This window comes from Rousettus aegyptiacus, unplaced genomic scaffold (genome assembly GCF_014176215.1).
Source record: "Rousettus aegyptiacus isolate mRouAeg1 unplaced genomic scaffold, mRouAeg1.p scaffold_m13_p_5, whole genome shotgun sequence".
NCBI classification, from domain to species: Eukaryota; Metazoa; Chordata; class Mammalia; order Chiroptera; family Pteropodidae; genus Rousettus; species Rousettus aegyptiacus.
The window spans coordinates 16,366,042-16,387,451 of record NW_023416308.1 but is presented as its reverse complement, the minus strand read 5'-3'; the positions used below and the strand labels follow the sequence as shown (position 1 = coordinate 16,387,451).

Sequence of the window (21,410 nt, the reverse complement as noted above, 5' to 3'; positions counted from 1 at the left end):
TTGTTATTTTTAGGTTAGCAGTCCTTTTGCCCAAAAGCCAGTTCAGATGTCAGGGTCATTCAGCATTCTTGGAACCAACATTGTCCCTTTTGGCTCACTCCACTTTGACCTGCTTCAGTGGCACTTCTTCTAAGTGCCCCAGCTGATGAGAACTGAGTGGTTTCGCTTGGTGCCCTGGGCCCCAGGACTGGTCCCCATATTGATTTTTTGGCCCTCATGACAACCCTGAAACATGGGCAAGGGAGAGAGTCCCCATGAGAAAGGAAGGAAATGAGCCAAAGAGTAGGAAGCCAGCCGCCTGTCCCAGGTTCTATCCAGCCAGTAGGAGGCATAAGTAAGATTAGTCTCAGGTCTTTGCGACTTGAGTCAGCGTTCTCTTCTGATCTGGTGGCAGTTTGGAGGGCATTCTAGATGGAGGGAACTGCCCAAGCCAAGACTCTGAGCTGGGAAAATGTTATATAAACTGCATACCATGCTGAGAGGCAAAGTGCCCTTATAGGTTTACAGTGTCTGCTTGTCTAAGTGTTCTGGGTTCTCTCTGAACATTTGGGAAAATGTGGGCTCTGGGGAGGGTCACATGAGCAAGGAGGGAGCAAATGGGCCATGGAGGCCCTGACCTCTGTCCTCAGATGGTTGTGTGTATTCCACCTGGGTCATTAATGTATGCTGAAAAGTAATACGCTCTGTTGTCATACACACACACACACACACACACACACACACACACACAGGCTGCTCTCTACCCTGCCTCTCCGTCCTCCACCCTCTACTCTTGTGGTCCCATCAGATACCTCCTGAACCTGGGCAGGCCACACCTCACCTCCCCAAATGAGGCCTGGAAATCACTGTCATTGTGCCCTGACATGTTCCAATGTATCCCAGGCTCCACCTACCACCTGGTGTATCTAGAACAATTGCCAATGGTTATTCATAGCTGTTAGAACATGTGATTTCAGGGATGAGGAGAGACTTCCCAGGCCTAGATCGAGCAGGTGGATGTGCAACCCTGACCTGGGTCACACCTGGCCTGTGGGTGAGGGATGAGGGATAAAAGCTGTGGTCTGCTCCTCCCACTCCAACCCCCTCCCCCCGGACAAGCAGAAAGCCAGAACCTAAGATGAGGACACGTGAAATCACACTGTTTTGCACAGGGCCTGGCACACAGCACTTGTCTTCATCTGGTTCCCCCAAGGGCAGATCCTGAGACCAGGACTTCAGAGCACAGTGTTGATTCTGGAAGTGATCCCAGGAAACACAAGTAGTGGAGTGGGAAAGTGAGAGAGACGATGAAAGACAGCTGTGCAGGAAAGATAAGAAAGTAAGGAAGAGCTCACTCTCCCTGGGAATGAACGGGACGCAGTGGGAGACATGTACCTCAGAGTCCCCTCCTAAGGGGTGAGGAAGCTGGGGTTCTTACATGCCAGCTCCCCACGGTTTTTGGTCGAGGGCTGCTCCAGGGACCTTCCACTCTACTGTCACTTCTGGCCTGCTGGGCACATGGCTCCAGGAGATAGAGAAAGGCCTTGGGCAGAGGAAAGTGGGTGCAGCTGCTGGGAAATGATGAGGTTGAGAGAATATGGGCTGGCCGGGCAGCTTCAGTCTACTCAGGGACCAGTTAGACCAAAGGCTTCACGTGGTCCATGAGCCCCAGACTGTTCCTCTCCATCTGACAGAGCCTAGAAAAGGTGGGCGGCATGCCTGAGGCCATGCCGTTGTTGGGTGACAATCAGGACTGTCTGAACCTAGCACTTACTCAGGACACTGTATCCCACATGCCTGGCTCCAGCCAGAGCACGCACCTGTGTGGCCTGAGTCTCGCAGTGGTCTCGCCTTGGCCTAGCATGGGAGTAACTGAAGCAGATCTGCCTCTCCAGCACCCACAGACCCACGGGCTAGAACTTCAGCCACAAGAGGCAAATGTAGGCAGGCCACCTGCCTCTGCTTCTTCCCTGACCCAGGCCCTAGTCCCCTCCCCCTATTTTCCCACCCCAGCACCTTCTTGAAGTCTGCCTGTGGGTCCATCCCTGCCCTGATCCAAAGCCTTCCTTGGCTCCTGTCATCCTCAGAAGAAACTGCAAACCCTTAGCCTGTAGTGCAAGGCCTCCCTTCCTTTCTTTTTAGCATCTGTCTTTCAACATTTACTAAGACCTGAATGTGTGTTAGGCACTGGCCTGGGCACTACAGGCCAATTTTGTCAATAAGACCCAGGCCGCATCCTGGAGGAGCCCACTGTCAGGACCTTGCAGATAAGCAAGGCCACAGTTCTGGCCCTGGGTGAGCAAACCGAGATGGGAGGAACTGGAGGCTCTAAACTGGCCTTGGGGCTAGGGTGTCAGGAAGCTTGCCCAGAAGAGGCAGCAGAGCTTGCTTGACATATGCAGGACATAGCAATGCTAGGGCTGCCGACGGAAGGGGGCCTTATGGTAGAAGGAACAGCAGGTGTGAAGCCACAGTGACATTCAGCTGCACGGCTTCTCTCCAAGGGCGAGGGGGACCATGGAGGGCTCTGAGCAGAGGATGGCCTCTGGCTGCAGGGGGAGGATAGTTAATAGGGGTGAGTCAAGGGGAAGGAGACGAGGTAGGTTTCCAGGTGAGGGGCAGAGGCTTAACCAGGACAGGAACAGAGAGCAGAGAGTGTATTAGTATCCAGTGGCTGCTATAACAAAGCACCAAAAGTTGGGTGGTTTAAAACAACAGATATTTATTCTTTCACAGTTCTGGAGGCTAGAAGTCTGAAATCAGTGCCATGTTCTTGCTGAAAGTTTAGGTAGAATCCTTCCTTGCCTCTTCCAACTTCTGGAGGTGACCATTGACACTTGGCATTCCTTGGCGTGCAGCTGTATCACACTGATCTCTGCCTTTATTTACGTGGCATGTATCTACCTTCAGTGTCATTTCCACTTCTTGTAAAAACACCAGACATACTGGATCAGGGCCCACCCTAATGACCTCATCCTGATTCCATGTACAAAGATCCTATTTCCAAATAAAGTCAGTTGTAAGGAACTTCAACATATCTTTTTAGGGGATACAGTTCAACCCGAAACAGAGGAACAGGTGGTTCAACTGAATTTCTCCCAGAGGGCAGAAATTCACATGTCAGGCCTACAGATGACTGGTCATGGTGGATGCCTGCAACCCCCATCTGGACAGAAGTGTCAGGACTGCCCAAGAACAAACTTGGCACCATGGCACCCTCTGCTGCCCAGGTATAGCAAGAGCAGTCTGGCTCCTGCAAGCTACAGGCAGCAGAGCTCCTTGGAGACCTCATACTTTTTCAGCTGTGGCAGAGCCCTCAGTCCTGAGGCTTAGCTGGCCAACTGGAAAGGTGCTGTAGGTCCAGAGGCTGCGAGCACCACTTTGGCATCTGACTGACCTGGGTTTGCATTCTGCTTCTGTGGCTGCCTGGCTGAGTGACCCTGGGCTAGTTACTCCAGCTCTCTGTATTTCAGTTGCCTCCTGAGGGAGCAAAGGGGATTGTGCGTTATCCAACATAGGGCTGGGCACAGAGTGATTGCTCAGAATTTGGCAACTCCTTAACATAAAAATATTAATTACTTTAATAAAGGAGTTAATAACTATAATGCTCTTAAAACAGGTCAGGCAGATAGTAAATGTTAACAAAAATAATTTACATTCTTGGCATCTACTGCCAGATTTGTTCTCCTTGGATCCCTAAGGGCCTAAAGTGACAGTATTAATAATAATAAATACTGTAATTACATATTTACTTTAAAAGAAAAAGGCTCATAGATACAGAGAACAGATTGGTAGTTCCCAGAAGTTGGGAAGGGGGTGATGTGTGGAGTGTGGGAGAAAAGGGTGAACTTTTTTTTCAGTTGAAAAAAATTTATTTTTTAAAATAATATATAATAATATTATTACTGGCATTTCTAAACCCTTAGGGGACTAAGGAAATATAATCATCGGGTTCTACAAACCCAGGATGTTATATCGCACTAAGTCGCATCTATCTTTGATTAATAAAAGGGAAGAAAAGTTATCTCATGGATTTGGAGTCACTAACATCTTTTCCAGAGAATAATCTTAGCTGTTGCCAGTTTTATTTATATATTTATCGCTTAGGTGTCTCCTCATGAATTGAATCAAGATTTCAAAGGTGTGCTTATTTCTCACTGCAAAAGACATTATGAGGGTGCATGTAGTGGCTCTAGGGGGTCGATAGGGTCAAATGACTCTCAGATTGACCCACCTTCCTGGTAGCCCAGGACTGAGAAGTTTCCTGGGATGTGAGAACTTTCACTGTTAAAGCTGGGACAATCCCAGGAAACTGAGACACTTAGTGACCTTAATCCCTTCCCACCCTGCTTGGACCAGAAACCCACTCCCAGGAAGAAGATTGACTCAAATCCAGGGAGGGGCTAAAAGCTGACTGATCTGGCTTTGAATTCTGGCTCTGGCACTAATTAGCTGTATGACCTTGGTTAGGTCACTTAGCCTCTCTGAACTTTGGTCTAGAAAGCTGGAATGTTATAGATATTCCTAAAGGATGTGTGAGCACTTGGCTTGGAGCCTGGCACAAACAGGTCTCCAATGAAGCCACTTGGCTGTGGTTTTTGCCTTTTACAGCTGGCTGCTGGCTGCTGGTTAGAAACCCAAGGGTCCCAGAAAGAGCCCCTGTTCCCTCAGGAGGCTAAGGAAAGCAGGTGGTTAGAACAGACACATCCCCTCTCTGGTTGGTCGTACAGGACTTGCCTTGGTTGCTTGGCCGCCATCTTCCTCTTGGACATGAGCTCCAGGGGAGCCCAGGCCAACTTGCCAACTGCTGTGCACTTAAAGTCAGCTTCGGGCTGGGAGTGCACAGCAGATATCCAGTGAATGTCAAATGTTTTTGGGATTAATATACTGAATTCCAGAATGGAAGGGGGACACTCAGGGCTCGAGTAGGGTTGGAGCACAAGCAGAGAGTGAGGCATCCTACAGCGGTCCATGGGGGAGAAGGGAAAGGCAGAGATGGGGTGAACAGGCACTAAAGATGAAAAGGGTACAGGGTCCCAGAGAGATGTTTAGTTCTGGGTTTGATATGTAACCTTGAGGAAGTCCTTTCTCCTCTCAGATTATCAGTTCCCACATCTGCAGAATGGGACAATTACTGAGCCTGCCTCAAAGGGTTATTATGAGATTAATGAGATTGTACAAGGAATCTTTAGCTTGGGCCCAGGACCTGCTGCTTAATGCCCACAGAGTGGTCCCCACCTTCTGGTCTCATAGGCGTGTGTATGCATACACACATATATACACGCGCGCACACACGCGGACTCTATCCCCATGTGGACACACACTCTGCCTGGCCCAGTCCCTGCTACAGTCCTACCACTCACTTGCTGTGTGATCTTGGCTGAGTGACTTTCCCTCTCTGAGCTCCCTTCCTCATCTCTAGCATGAGATAGTAAGAGTCCCCATGTCTTTGAGTTTTGATGAAGATGAATTGAGATGACGACCACAAAGTTTTCAGCCCAGTGCCTGTGTTCACTTGGAGTAAGCAACTGGTATAGTCCCCTAGATGATCACACACACACACACACACACACACACACACACACACACACACACAATCTTCCACATCTTGGTAGCTCGTTGGAGTCCTTTAACCACACAAGGCTTCAATATGTAACACATCAAATTTTGGTACACACCAAATCCCTGACACACCACAGGGCTCTGTCTCACAAATACACTCACATAGGCACCCATCCATGGTCTCAACCCACCAGTCGCCTACCCACTAGGGCCCCGCCAGTCACCACCACTGAGGCTGATTAACAAAAACACATCAAATGCCTTTACTTCTGAGGTCTCCCCTTTAAGGGGAGGCTGGAAATAGAACATTCTTTTTTGGAGGGAAGGGAATTTAATTTTTAAAATGGTATAATTAGTCAAATACTGATCTCAGGACTTCTCTGTGTGCCGTGGGCCCAGTCCTGGCTGGCTGCATCCCCAAAACAGCCCCACCTTACCCCGGGGACCGGGGTGGCACCAGGAGGGATTGCAAGGGAGGCCAGCAGGCAGGGAGAGCCACTGGACAGGCAGGATGTCACCAATGAAGAAAGTCCCGAATGAATTTCCAGAGCTTGGTGACCCACAGGTTGACGCCGAGGTCCATCAGGTACTGGATCTCGGGTGTGAGCATGCGACGACAGAGCTGTGCATGCCGCTGCCCGATGCTCTTCTTGAGGTTGTAGCCCAGGATGGACTTGGTGCCCAGTGGCTGCCATGGCTGCATGGCTGAGTCCTGGATGGCGGCAGCATCCACGGCGTGGCCCCCATCGATGCAGATACGCCGCATGTGCTCATTAGCGTGTCGTAGGGCGGCCACCTCGCGGGCCATGCGCTCCTGCCCAAACGCCTCCACCTTGCGCCAGAAGCTGGCGTTGAAGTGGCGGTAGAGGCGGGCATCCAGCACATTCCAGGCCGTGGCCCGCCGGTACAGCTCGCCCGACAGGCGGGGCACGGCCGAGGCCCGGCGGGCATTGAGCTTGAAGTAGAGCACGTCCTCAAGCTCCCAGCACAGCAAGTCCTTGAGCAGCACCAGTGACTCATCAAAATACTCCTGCAGGAGCACCAGGTGGAAGCGACGCTCCACCTCCAGGATGTGCTCCTGCACCTGCGGGCTGCCGGGGTCCAGGTCGCTGTCGTAGCCCAGGTCGAAGAAAAGCAGGTTGCGGAGGTAGTGGGCGTTGTAGCCATTGGGGTCATAGTAGCGGTTGGGGTCCTCCAGGAACTCAGCCAGTTTGTCGCGGCCTGAGAGCTTCCACGTAAAGGGCACCACCGAGCCAAAGTAGTGGAAGGAGGACTCGAAGAGGCGGGCGGGGTCGCGCAGCACAGTGATGAATGTGGCATTGGGCGGCACCAGGCCCCGGACCTCATCGTAGTGGAAGCGCATGTGGTTGCAGATGATGTTGAAGCAGGCCCCTGGATGGTAGTCCTGCACCAAGCTGCGGGCGAAGAAGGCCGGGTAATCGAAGTCATTGCGGCCGTTGGGGAAGGCAAACTTGAGACCGTGCTTCTGGCCAAAGCGAAACAGGATGTTGAGCAGCGTGCTACTGGCCGTCTTGTGTGTCTTCATGAACACGATGTCGCGCCGAGGCTGGCACTCTCCCACCGAGCTGTTGGCTGGGCCCACCGTCTCTGGTTCTCCCGGGGCTGGGGAGCAAGGTGCTACACCCTCCGGGGTCCTGCTGGGGACAGAGTGGTGAGGAGAGCCTCAGGGGCTGCTGGGGCATCTAGGTGTCAGAATCTGGAGCCCTGCTGTCTAAGGAGCAGGGGTGATGGAGATAGTGGTGGTGGTGGGGGGGGGACCCAGATAGGAGACCAGATGGGCCTGTGTCCAGGCTGCAATACCAGGGCCTGTGGTTTGGCCTCTCTGACCTCATATTCCTCACCTATGAAATGGGGGACATAGCAGACCCTATTCATAGTGTCGGTGTGAAGTCAAAGTGAAATGAGCATGCTGGTTCTTGTCTCATCTGTGGCCACTGTGTCCTTGTATATTTATCATAAATTAGTATTAAGTTGAACCGCATGAAATTCTGTAGGGCAAAAATGGTCAGTTTTTGACCAAAAATGGTCAATTAGTGGTAATTTCCTCTAGTTCAGCTTAATACTACAACTAAGAACATAAGCTGTGCCAGGCTTGGGCTGAGCAGTCCCATGGGAGAGGCGGAATAGCCTCATGGTTAGGAGCCAGGCTTGGAGGCAGACAGACTCCAGTTCGAATCCAAGCCCTGTGCCAGCTGAACGCTTGGACAAGTCACCCCCACCTCGCAGCCCTGTTGTAGCCTCAGATAATGGTAATTCAAGCCCTGCACATAGTTGGCGTTATCTGATTCTCACACTGCATGAGGCAGGCGCTGTTATTACGCCCACATTTCACAGATGAGAACACTGAGGCTAAGGGTTATATAGTGAGCTCTTCCCTCAGTAGAATTGCTACCTGGCACAGCATGGCGCAGGACACAAGCTAGGCCAGCCAGGCCTCTGCCCCTCACTTCCACCCCTACCCCTCAGCTGCCCAGGAGGGCCACTCACATGGACGCCAGGCCAGCATGCAGCGGGGGGACAGCATATGAGTACAGCAGCAGCAGGAAGCTGGTGAAGAGTGCTCCCAGCACCAGCCCCTTGGCCATGGACTTCCAGCGCTTCTTCTGCGGCAGCGGCATCTCAGACACCTGTAGGAGGCACAGAGCAGGGCAAGCGTCAGGAGGCCGGCACCAAGAAGCCCCTACTGCTGCCCCAGGCTCGGATGAGTTGAGTGGCAGCCTTTGACATTGGTCCCTGCCTTTGACAGCTTTGTGGCCGCCCAGCAAGTTCTTGACAGGGACAGAGAGTCAAATACATGGAGAGACACAGCGACAGGGTTGCAGACTGAGACAGTGTGTGAAGCCAGCGCAGAGAGGCTGGGGAGTGGGGCAGTGAGAAGGTTCTACTGCCTGACTCAGTTCATTTTTAAGCTGAGTGATGGAGTAGGTACATGAGTGTTCATTAGTTTACTTTTTATACCTTTTTGGGCTTCGTAATGTAACCATTTCCTATGAAGGAAAAGAAGACCCTCTCCCATCGCCCTGTCCCCCGCCCCAGAGGCTACATAGAGGGGTCATCTTGAGTCCTCCACCTTTCAGAAGCCCAGTCAGTCCCTTCTGCCACCCTCCCCAGCTGCCCAGGGGTGGGCCGAGGCTCCTCATCTCTTCACAGGCCCCTGGGCCCCTGGGTCTGTAGGAGAGGCAGCTGGAGAAATTGAAGCTCAGAGTGAGAAAAGAGAGGGCTCAGATCAAACAGCCAGCTAGGCCTCTGCCCATACACCCATCCCCTCTCCAATTGCCAGCAGGCAGGGTTACTCTGGTAAATCTGAATTTCAGAAAAAAAGAAAATAATTTGGTTGTTTTTTTTAGTATAAGTATATCCCAAATATTGCATAGGACATATTTATACTAATTATTCAATGGTAAACATCAAATTTAACTGAGTTTCCTGGTTTGTTGTTTGTTTTTGGTTTGGGGGAGCAGTTGACAACCCTATTAGCAAGGGATTGAGGTATGAGCTATAACGGGGGCAGTTCATGCTGAGGGATGGGGGTCCAGGACAGAGCTGGGGCTCAGGGGCCTTCCTACTTCCCCTTAGCTGCAAGGCCAAGGCATGAAACTTTCCACTCCTGTTCTGGCACATTCAGCATGGGGCCCTGGGCCCAAGGCCATCAGAGGTCATACATGCTGCCCCGTGACCACACACATGACATGTCACCGCTATCCTGGGGGCAGGGGCCAAACAGCGTGCTTGGAAGAGGACACTACATACCTCCGCTTGGAAAAGTTACTCAAGGCACCTATAAACCCTTTACAAAGAAGGGGCACTCCAGGCCCATTCCACAAGCCAAAATAGTCCCCGAGTCATCTGCTCATCATCTAGAATTTTTTTCTCACAGGAAAGGGCATGAAGAAGCAATTTGCAGAGGGAAAAACTACACGAGAGGGAATGTGGCCTCCCTCATGACAATGACATATCCCTGTTTATTCATGTGAGCAAGGAGGATAGGGTCGGGGATGCACGAGAGCGTGAGAGATTTTCAGAGGGCAGTTCTATCAAGAAAGAAAGCTAAAAGCTCTCTGAATTCCAACTGTTTTACGGAACCACTTGGGTAAAGTCACACGTGCAAGGGTGTTCATGGCAGCTTGGTCAAAAATACAAAAAAAAAATTAGAAACAGCCTCAGTGTCTGTCAGTGGGAGACTATAACACAAATCAAGGCCCATTCCCAGATAGGGTCATCTGTACCACCCCCTCCACCCCCCACCCCTGCAAAAAAAAAGGCAGAGCTAAGTGGACTGACTCAAAAACACATTTTGATCTATTAACGTGAAAAAAAGAAAGTTTCAGAACTCCCCCAAATCCATATACATGTAGGCCCAAAACAACTAGAGGGCAGTGTTTTAAATTTTAACAGTGGAATCTTATGCATAGCTGGGAGTGTGGGGAGTATATAGGAAATTTTTTCTATATTATGCATTTTGATAATGATCATATGTTTTAAAAGGAGGATGTGTGACATTTTTAATCAGGAAAAAAAGGCAGTAAAATATATTTAATATATTTAAATAATAGATCCTAAAGCTTGTGAGGTGGGTAGTCATGGTCTGGTCACGAAGGGGCTCCAGGAAGCGGAGGTGCCAATCTCAGGCTCTGGAAGATCCAGTCCTGTGTTCCAATCACAGGAACCCCTTGGAGCCTCAGTTTTCATCTACAAAATGGGGAGCCGGCTCTTTCTGAGATGGAGCAAGCAAAGTAACTAGCATATAGTAATAGCTCAGAGTGTTAGCTGCTCCCCTCCTGAGCCCCCAGGGACCTGCTCTGGGTGCGGGGGTGGGGGGTGGCCATTGCTCCCACCCCCACCACCACTAAACACAAACCTGCTCCATGCTTCAAGATCCCCTATCAGCCTCCTGCTTGCCAGGGCCCAGTGAAAAACAGAGCAGAGCCCTGGGTTAGGCCAGAGCCTTGGACTTGGGCCCAATCTCTGAGTGGAATTCTGGGCCTCAGTTTCCCTGACTTTAAAATAAGGGAAAGGTTAGGATTCCTGCCCTCAGAAAATCTGCAGGGCCCACCCTTGCCCCAATAGCCCCACTCACCAGGAAACTTTCTGGAACTCTGAGAGGCTGCTAGTAGAGGCTCTGAGGTGAAGGGCAGGCAGCAGGGGGCAGACTAGCCTCCCAGAACCATCAATCAGGCTCCGCCAGGCCCCGCCCAGGCTGCCCCCTGCACCAACCCCCATCACTGCTTCACTCATTCATTTTCCCACTTGAGCTTCCTCAGGTGGTGCTGGGCCCTGGGCCATCTCACCCTTTGGTTTCACTTTTGAGCCCCTACTATGAGCCAGGCACTGAGTAGGGGCTTCTTCAGAGCAGTTCACTGACTCCGCTCAGCTATCCTGGGAGGCAGACCCCAGTGTCACCCCCATTTTGCAGATAGGGAAACTGAGGCTCCAGAAGGTGACGTGAATTGCCCAGGGTCACTCAGCAAGGCAGGGTTCAGGGCTGGAATTTGAACCTAGGTCTGTTAGCCTCTAGCGTGCAGCTTCCAGCTTTGTCCATGGCAGTCCTTGCTTAGTGTGTCCCAGGCCCAGCCCCAAGCCTGAGGGATGGAGGGTGTGTGCAGCCAGAAGTTCCATCACAGAAGGACAAGGTATAGCTGTGGACCTCTGTCCCAGCAACACGGTAGGATCTGCCCTGCATGGGCTGGGCCAAGGCAGCCAGGATGAAGGGGGAAGAAGCAGAGGAGACCCTGGTGTCTGGTTTCTTCTGTCCTGACAGCCTGAGACATCCAAGGCTGGAAGTTTCCCTCCCTGCCTGGCCTCTTTGAACTTGGGCACATCGCTCACCCTCTGCGAGCCTCAGTTTTCTCTGTACAATGGACACATAACAGCAACATCAGGGCAGACGGCAGCCTTAGTGGTCACAGCAGAGCCCTTGGGTAGACTGAGGCCCAGAGAGAAGCTGGCTGGCAGCCAGGAGCCCAGCTGGGGATAAAACAGTTATGAGGTTGTGAGAGTTGAATAAGAGAATGAATGTACACAGACACATTAACTATTAATACACATTAATACACAGATTAATACACATTAACTATTATTATCACTATTGACTAAGGCCCAGCCCTAGTTCATGGGCCCAGGCGCACAGGAGAAAGAATCCCCTCTGTGCCCAGCTGCAGGAAAGCCTGCTGGTGATTCAGCTCTGAGCTCTCTGAGCCTGGCACCTGGTGAATGTTCGATGAATGAATTCCCATGACCTCAGTGCAGAACATGGCCAGGGCTGATAACATGTGTGAGAGATACGTGTGTCAGTCACACATGTAAGAGTTACGTAGAGCCAGCACTTTGGGGCCAGGGTCCTGGGTTTGAATCCCAGCTCTGCTGCTTCCTTGCTGTGTCATCTAGGCAACTCCGTGCTCCTCTCTGGCCCTCAATTTCTCCTCCAAAATGATGGTATCAATTCTAACTCTATCATAGGGTGGTATGAGGATCTTCTGTGTCCCACAAGGAAAGTGACCAGCACAGGGGAGGCACAGAACAGACTCTCTCTGAGCATCGGCTGCCACCAATATTATTATCATCATTATTATACTCCAAGGATCCCAGTCATGGCTCCTTCAAGGTGTGTGCCCACTGGCCCACGATGGAGGCTTGCAGGTCTAAGGCTATGGGATACTGAGGACAATCTCACCATGGCCTAAGCCTCACAGACTCCAGTCTGGAAGATAGCCCAGCAGGAAGGCTGAGGCTCTTAGAGGGCAGGGCCACCCTCAAGGTCACACAGCAAAGCAGCAATAGAGATAGGACTAAAACCTGGTTCTCCTTCCTCTGCCCACAATGGTGACAGTCTCAGGCATTCACGGCAGATGGTCCCCTTTCCTAGCCCACCCCATCTATTCCTGCCCTTCTGGGTTACCCCAGCCACACTGTCCTCCATTAGTGCCAATGGCTGGCTCCAGGCCAGAACAAGCAATCCTCCAGTTTGGCTGAACCAGCACCTTCCAGGGAAAGAAGGAGAAACGGGACTTGTCCCCACGGTGTACATACACACAAGGAAACAGAACCAAGGATGGTAAATCTTCTGGCCTGGAGCATCATCACCAGGCAAGCCTCGGTCTCAGGGTGTTCTGCTCCCCCAGGGACCCCAGTGCGATGATGGAGGAAGACACACTCACCTCCGGCCGCCCCTTTCCTTTTCCTGCCTGAGTCACGTCTGACTCCCAGGCTGCCTCTGTGGTCACTGGGAAACAAGAACGCTCCAATGACACCCAGCAATATGCTGGCTGGCTCCCTCATGCTCCAGATGGTGTGAATATTCATGAGTTCCCTCCCTGGGGATAGCAGGTGGCATGTCCTTGTACCCTGCAGGTGCTGCCCTGGCCCTCTGCCCTCTAGGTGGTCACTAACCCTCTCTAGACCTCAGCAGCCAGGACACTGCAGAGAGCCTGGCACAAGCTCAAAGGCTATAGGAGGGACAGGGAGGCAGTTGGGCAGGGAGACTAATTGATCTTTGAAACATGTCTTATTTAAAACTGCCCTGTGCATCAAGGACCATCGTTAGCCCTCTCTCTAGGTGAAGAAAACAAGGCTGAGAGGTAAACTCACCTGTCCACAGTCACACAGTTAACAGAGGGCAGACAGCCATACATAGTCCAAATGTGGACTTGCCAAACTTCAGGGCTTAAAGAGGCTGAGACACAATGAGAGATCAAGATTTGTCTCAAAAAATGGGGGAGCCCGGAGAGTGAACAACTCAGCCCGGAAGGCCTCTTAGAGGGGAGCATCTGACCAGGGCTGGGAGAATGTATCTGATGAGACTGTGTCTCTCTAAACTCCAAGTCCTTCATCAAAGAGGCACGGTACAGAATCCTGCCTGTCCTGCTTCCAACTCTGTGTGAGGGATGGTGGCACAGGTCACCCTGGACTAGCCTGAAGGGATTCAGGCTAAATCAGAAATGCCGATCATTCCCAAGCCCTCAGTAGGAAGAGGCAGTTCTAGGGAGCCTGGCCCTAAACCCCAGGAGCCCTCAGGCTCAGCTCAGGTGCTAAAATCTAGGTTAGCCAGGTTAGGGTCTGCCTTCTCTCAGCCTTGCTCATGAACAGAGGGTGCCCAGAAAAGTTCCCCCACCAACATTCTTCCTTCGGCACTGATGTTCAGAGCCCCCGCTAAGGCCCAGGCACTGGGCTCTAAGTACCCAGGTGTCATCATCAATTAATAATAGTCATTATTGTGACAGTCATTTATCACACATTGAGCACTTTCATAGATTGAGCCACTGCTAGCCCCTCCCAAGGAGAAGCAGGTATCTCCCCCAGAGATCCACCTAGCCTGGGAGCAGCCCCCAAATACCCATGAAATACCAGAGCTTCTATGGGCACAGGAGTGGCCCAGAATCCTAGTCTGAGTCCTGGATCAGGTTCGGGCATGAGGTAGAGTTGTTTCATCTTTTCTGGGGTGAGTCTGGGCAAAGGTGGCAGCAAAGAGCCAGGATGGTCATTTATGAGCATGGATTCTGGTCTAAACAGAGACCAATCCTGTGCTCAGAACGTCCTGTGCATCACGCACCCTCGTAATCCTCTCAGGAAGTCCTGTTGTCATCGTGCCTTTACAGGGAAGAGAGCTGAGGCTCAAGGAGGAGAAGAGACAAGCCCAGTGTCACATGGGGTTAAGAACCTCACCCAGGTGGGAGTGAAGCTCAGGCTCTCGAGCAAGAGGTAAGCTCATGGGTGGGGTTAAGAAGAGCCACATGAAGCAAAGCTTTCCAGAGTAAAGAGCATGGACGGAGAACCTGTGCCTCCGGCCCTGCCAGAGGGGTCTCTTTCCAGAGTTATCAGTGACATCAGCTCTAGCTGGTGCTCCCCCCAACAACGAAAATATTTTTTAATTATAAAAACAGTCCATAATCACTGAAAAAAAAATTTAGACAATGACAGAAAAAATAAATGAGACAATAAAAAGGGCTCCATCCACAGAAGTAAGTCATGACCCTTAAAGCTTTAGCATAAGCCTCCTCATATTTTTTTTTTTTGTCTCTATATGCATATAGATGATGGGAGGGTTCTCTTTTGGAGAATATATTTTGTTTTAACTTGCTTTTTTTTTTTTTAACATATCAATAGATTGTGGACATTGTTTTGTGACCACGATGAGTTTTAAATTGATCTGTTCACTGCGCCTGCACTGTGCCCATAACTGAGGTTCAAGATGCCCAGTGCTCTGAGCTCAGGGCTCTCATTGAGAGGAGAAAAAGGCTGCTATGATAGAGGAACACTGGCCGAACTTGCTGGAGCACGGAGAAAACACCTGATCCAGCCTGGGAATGGGAGGGACATGGTCAGGGAGGTTCCCTGGGGTAAGAGGCTCTGGTGGCAGAAGCTTCTGTATGTTTTCCGATTTCCAAAGGCAGTTAGTTCCCTTTTCTCCCTGGGTACACGGCTAAACTATGTTTCCCATCCTCCCTTGCACTTCAGTTTCAGGTGATTGAATTCTGGCTAATGTAATGGGAGCAGAATGACAGCTGATGAAGTTAAGTGGGCAGGCCTTCTCTGTGGACCCCTTTTCTTTTTGCTAAATGAATGGGGATGGTATCTAAGGATCTGAAAGTGGGTGGGGTCAGGAGATGGGAGGAGCCTGAGTCTCAGCATCACTGTTCACCAAACACCTGATTGGATTTCATGAAAAGAACAACTAAACTGACATTGAGTTAAGCCTTTCAAATTTGGGGCTTGTCTATTACAGCAGTGGGCATTAACTAATGCACCTGTTACCCTAGAATGAGCTGGGCAAGTAGAAAAGCAAATGAAAAGGCCCAGGGCAATCGAGGACCTAATGAATGTTTAGCCTGGATGGAGTGTTCAGTATGTGTACATGTCAGTAGTTGGGGGATGGGCAGGGAAGATTAGAGGCACAGCCAGGAAGAGGGCAGGGGCAGGCAGGACATGCAGGGCCTCAGGAAGCATGTAAAGGAATCTGGCTTGGGTCCTTTGGGCAACGGAGGGCCCTGGGAGGGTCTTCAGCAGAGAAGGGAGGAGATGGGATTCCCATCAGGCTGGCTGCTAGATGGAAAATGAATGGGGAAAGAATGGGAGAAGCAGGCAGACCTGGAAGATGGTTGTTACAGCTGTCTAGGTGTGAAATGACCTGGACCAAGGAGAAGGCTGGGAATGGACTGAAAACATCTATAGGCTATGGCATGGATAGCATTTGGTGGTGATAGGATGTGGAGGAGGGGAAGGAAGAATTCCTGTTGGAGTAATTGGCTGGGGTGTATCTAATCCCCTGAGTGGGGGAGACCAAGATGGGGGAAAGTTTAGTATGGGCCTGAGTGGGCAATGTCAGTTTCAATTGAGAACACATTGAGGCTGGACAATGAGTGGGATACTTGTAGAACAGTAGGATCCCCTGCCTGGAGCACAAGAAGGAGATCTCAAAAGACAGCAATTGGAGACCATGATCACAGAGGTGGGAACTGAGGGCAGAGGAGCAGATGGAGTCACTGGGGAAAGGCTGAGGATGAATAACTTTGCACTTATGGGAACAGGAGGGGGAAGAGCATCCCCCGCCTCAAGGAGATGAAGTGTCTCCAAAACCAGCCTGTGGAACCACTGCTCCCCATGAACCATTCCCTGACTGAGGGACACCTGTGCTGTTTACCAGTGTGCACACATAGGAACGGGGCTCTCTCTGGCAGAGAAGGCGGTGGGGTGAGGGTGTCCTAGCACAGTTTCCTTTGGTGGAGGAAATCTCATAGGGATACTGGATTAGACTTTGAGAGTGGGGCAAAAAGATTCTCCCTACAGTGCTTGGAGTGCCTATTTGACAGCAACTACTACAGTTCTAAAAGTACCCATCCTCGGACCTGGCAATTTCACCTGTGGGAATTTATTCAAAGAAGATAATCTAAAAAGAGATCTGAGACAGGGCACAAAAATGTTCACTGCAGTATTATATAGCAAAGGGGAAATTTAGAAAGAACCTAAATGTCCAACAATAGGGGATCGTTAAAAATTTTATATGACATTTACCTGTGATCTATTATGTAGTCATTGAAATGATGTCCACAATATATAGTGAAGTGAAAAATATATATATACACATATCATGTACATACATAAACATACACACACATATATAATTTTACTTTACGAAGAATCTGTATTACTTTGGGGAAAAAAATTTAAAAATAAAGGTATTTTCATTTTGAAAAACTGCAGTCTGGCTGGAGGAGGAGGGAGTGGCTAGTCTGAAACATGTCCAGTCTCACTGTGTGACCATGGCAGGCATGCTGCCCTCTCTGAACCTCAGTGTCCTAAAGTGAGGAAGAGGCGGCGGGGGCCTAGGACAGAGAAGCTGGCAACTGTGGGCTGCACAGTTGAAGGTGCAGATGGGAGAGACTGGCCCCCCATCCAGAAGCGCTTAGGGTAGTGACTTGCGAGGATCCAGAAGCATCCTCATTCTGAGCCTCTCTGGAGAGTGGGGTGCTGGAGTAGAGATGGGGAATCTCACCCAGGGGGACACTTCAGCTGAACCCCAACTTGCTGGCTCCCAGGACCACCTCCAAACTGTCAGCCCTAACGTCTCACTCCTACTTCCTCCTTGACTGGAAGAATGGCTGCCAGCTGGGTACCAGGCCAGCCAGTTGACGGAGAAGAGGCCAATGTTCAGAAAGCAATTTTTGATCTCGCAGAGTCATCTCTATCTACCGTTTCAAATAGCAACCACACCTGCAACCTCAACAGACCCTCCCAGTGTCATCTCTTAGCCCATGTGTCAAGGAAGGAAACTCAAGCTCAAAACATTATGAAGGGGCTAAATGTCAAAGTCAGAACCAGGAGCAAGTTCATAGCTCTTTCTGCTACACTGCCTCTTCTGGGCAAATCACCACCTCTCCTGATCACAGATCGGAGTCACCCCTAATTGCAGAGTGGCAAAACACAGGTTAACTAAGAAGTCAGACACTTCTTTATTAGCTCCAAAATTACTGAGAATGCTGGAGGTATGCGGGAGCTGGTAATATTATTCTTTGTACCTTTTAGCATGACTGAAATGTTTTTTTAAAGAAATACACTTGTTTGCATAAAAACATGCAACAGTATTAAAAGGTTTTTAAAAGGTGCTGAGCACTTGCTTTGCACCATGCCCTGAATCTGTCTACCCTGCTCACTCCTGGAGGGGCTGAGATGCTCTGGCTCTATACCCCGGTTCCACCACTCCCCAGCTGGGCAACCTTGGGCAAGTGACTCCCCCTCTCTGAGTATTGGTTTCCTAAAAAATGGGAATACTGCAACCCACTCAAGGGCTAGCCGTGAGAATCAAATGGGATGAGGCATGCAGAGGCCTTTGCACACACCTCGGATCATTATCATGACCCTTCTAGAGCCCTCTGCCAGTAGAAGCAGGACCCATCAGTGCAGACTCCTGGAAGGCCACCCTCCCCATCCGAGCACTCATATTTCCTACGCTCCAGACCCAAGTTCCCTAAACCCCAGATGTCACATTTAAGGAAATTGAGACACAGATAGGAAAGAACTCGCGTAAGGTCCCATGACAAGTCAGAGCATCACTGCGACCAGGTGTGGGGCTTCCCAAGCCATACCTTATCTCTGCCCTGGAACTGGCAAGAGAGAAAGAAGGTATTCTCCGGGACCCCGCTTCCTCCGGAACAACACTTTTCCCCTGGCAATTCCACCAGCTCCCAGCCCACTGATCTCCATGGGTACCTCTGCTCTGTCCTGCCTTCCTTGTCTGGAGTAAGATAAGGCTCCTAACAGGGCTTGTCCATATTACTCACCCAGTCAAAGCAAAGCAAAAAGCCCTTCAAGAGCCTGCTGCCATACCTGGAATTCCATCATCTGTGCATCATTCTCTCAGTTAATCATTGCCTCTTTCACCAGGGTGGCATACTCAGTCCCTAGACCCCAGAGAGAGGGAGGGACCATATGGGACACACTCCTCCCTTGGGGAATGACACGAGGACATTAGACCCAAGCTCTCAAACATCAGATTCATGCCCATTGGACAAGGGAATACACAGGAAGCAGGAAGGCTTCTTTGTCCACAGGCAGCTTCCTTCAGGCAGCACTTTGCCTGAGAGAGAAGCAGAGAATAAAGCCACCCGAGGTGGCAGCTGGGAACAGGGCTCTGTTGTCTCTGCTCCCAGAGTAGCAGCCTGCTCACCCCCCGAAGTGTCAGGCAGAGCTGGGCGCTAGGGAGGCAAGAGGGTGGGGTCCAGAGCTGGGGTTTTTAGGCAGCCCAGGCAGATCCAAGAAGCTAGGACCCCAGAGGGACACAGATGTCTTGAGCAGGGCTGGGGCCCTGAGATGTAGGCCAGGGCAAGACTCCTATGATTTGCAGCCACCTTTGAACTATGTAACTTTGAGCAAGTCCCTGAATCTCTCAGAGCCTCAGTTTCCCCATTAGGATAATAAGAATAATAACAACACCTCTTTTGCAGGGCAAGGTACAGTACAGCAGCTCAGAGGCTACTCTGGCCCAGGTGTGCCAGCGGCTTTACCCTCTCTGGGCCTCAGGTCACCCCCTAGGTAAAGAGGATGGATTCTCCCAGGTGGACTGTCCTGAGGATTTCCATGGCACCTGTCACCTCAGCAACCTAGGCATCAGATGTCAGGCCTGCCACCCTCCCTCCCTCCCTCCCACCGGTGTGCATTACTGCAGCCAGATGTGCACTCATTACCTCTCCTGCTTTAGGCAGGTGTGTGTGAGGGGTCCCATTGGGAAAGGACAACAGTCTTGCTAGGTGCAGTTACCAAAGTGCTGGCTTGGTATGCAAGGGGCAGTCCGAGCTGGTCCCCCTTCTTGTGCACTGGTCCAGGAAACAGGGGAGCTGTTGGATTTCCTAGGGGACCCTTCCTGGATATCAGTTTGTCCCATTTCCACAAGCCTCTCCGTGGTGGCCTTGCCTGCTCTGTGGTACAGTACAGGGCCTTCCCCAAGTAGAGGGTATCTGTCCCTTACCCTGGCCCCCCTTCTGGGGGAGGGCTGGTGGGAAGAGGGGAGATTCCTGCCTCCCCACCCCCAGAATACAGGCTGCTGTGTCCAAGATTAATCATTAACAGACTTGCAGCTCCAGCCCAGCTCCAGCCCCACCCATCCCAAATCCAAGGACTGGGAAACCCCTGGAAATGGTGGCCCTGGGGAAGAAACCAAAGGCAGAGTGAACACCAACCTGCGCCCTTCCTGGCCCCAGCCTGCCCACCCACCTGCGGTCAGCCAAACCCTGGAGCTGTAGTGTAGAACTACCCCCATACGACGCAGGTCTGAGAGTCTGACTGCCTTGCACAATCCCAATTTGAAGGCTGAAGTAGTTCGGGTCAGGACCCAAGGGGGCAGACTGAGGCAGGACACCAGCTGGCAGTGGGTGCTAGGTCCCTAGGGCATACCTTGTCCCCGTCCTCTTCGGGCTTGACTTGCTGGCTCGGCCCGAGCCGGGCCGCAGCGCCTGGGCGCTTACCAGGCGGCGGGGCGTACCCGCCGGAGTCCCCCGCTCCACCGGGCCTGGACCATGCTGCCACCCCGCCCCCGCCGCCGCAGCCCCGGCTGCTGCGCCCGCTGCGCCCGCTCGGGCCAGGTGCGGCCACCAGCTTCGCCCAGCCCCCAGCGCCGTGGCCAATGGGCGCCTGGGGCCCTGGGCCCCTCCCGGCTCCTCCGCGCTCCCAGAATGTACAGAAGCCACATTCAGCGCGTCCGGGGCTGCGCCGCGCCCCCGCCAGCGGCCCAACAAGGCGCATTTGTCTCGGAAGCGCCAACGGGGCCATTGTCCCACCACCGGACCCTGAGGCTCAGCCGAGCTCCGGGGATTCGAGGGTGCCTGGGAAATGGGATGGCGTGGTGGTGGTGAGGAAAGCCCAGCTCTGAGAAAAGGGAGGCGGCTAGAGTATTTGCTAAACTTTTATTGGGAGCTCTAGCAAAGACCCAATGGAAGGTGTGGTCCCCTGCTCCAAAGTCAGTGCAAGCTGGAAACACACGCTTTTGGTTTCCAAAATGTGGCTATGTGGAGGGGAAGTTGCCAAAATTTCCCAGGGAAGCTCAGGCAAGGAACCCATCTCCAACTGGTCAGCCACTTGGAGGTCTCAGCTGACCCCATCTCTCCAGGGCACCCATCAGGGCTGAGCATAGCATCATCAGGATGCAGGTGCCCCCTAGAGGATCCACCCTTTCCCAGTCCTGGGCTTCCTTCCTTCACCCCAGAGGACCAAGGATGGGGATTAACGGCTGCCTGGAGCAGGGAATGCTCAGCTCCAGCTGTGGGCAGTGCGAAGCTAACTGGCCACCCAGTGGGACATGGGCCACATCAGAGCCCCACTGCCCCCGCCATTACTGGGGGACTCTGGAATGGAGAAAATTCCACATCAGCACAGCTGCCAGATTTTTCCATATCTGATGGGCCTGCTCTTCAGCCTTGCCCTGACACCCCTTCCATGGCCCTGGGATGCACATGCACCAGGCACGTTGGGGCACCCTGGGGGAAGCTATTCATAAACTCCCTGCCTGACTTGGGAGGGGCCCTGGCTTCTGGCCCTAGCTCTGCCATAAGGTACCAGCAGTCCCAGGTAAGGGCTTGTCCCCTTGGGCCACAGCAAGGACACTGCTTGGGTTAGGTGGGATGCAGTAAGGCCAATCCAGCGGGGTGACAAGTCAGGCTGCTGGTAACATCCACACTGAGAATTAGTCAAAGGTCCTCTTGAGGAATGCACAAGTAAAGCTTGGTACCCTCAACTCAGACCCCCCAGATCCTTCAGACACTGGCTCTTACCTTCTGAGCTGACAAACAGAAATGATAACAGTCACAGTTGTTTAATTAGCATTTTACTAGACACCTGACACTATGGGAGTCTACATAACATTATCG

At 51.7% G+C, this 21,410-nt stretch overlaps 1 protein-coding gene across 7 annotated transcripts; it reads right to left on the bottom strand.

The window, feature by feature from the left end:
- Window positions 1-5,780: 5,780 nt before the first annotated feature.
- On the bottom strand, window positions 5,781-20,836 carry GAL3ST1 (galactose-3-O-sulfotransferase 1). Of its 7 annotated transcripts, none has more exons than XM_036221509.1 (4): window positions 19,942-19,961; window positions 11,389-11,526; window positions 8,050-8,189; window positions 5,781-7,196 (listed from the first exon to the last, which is right to left on the bottom strand). In XM_036221509.1, exons 3-4 carry the CDS (start codon window positions 8,178-8,180, stop codon window positions 6,056-6,058), a joined length of 1,272 nt encoding a protein of 423 aa, XP_036077402.1. In that variant the 5' UTR covers window positions 8,181-8,189; window positions 11,389-11,526; window positions 19,942-19,961; the 3' UTR covers window positions 5,781-6,055. The 7 variants fall into 7 exon arrangements, with proteins under 7 accessions (XP_036077402.1, XP_036077400.1, XP_036077401.1 ...); XM_036221507.1 differs by lacking the exon at window positions 19,942-19,961 and adding an exon at window positions 12,717-12,773; XM_036221508.1 differs by lacking the exon at window positions 19,942-19,961 and adding an exon at window positions 12,589-12,670.
- Window positions 20,837-21,410: the final 574 nt, after the last annotated feature.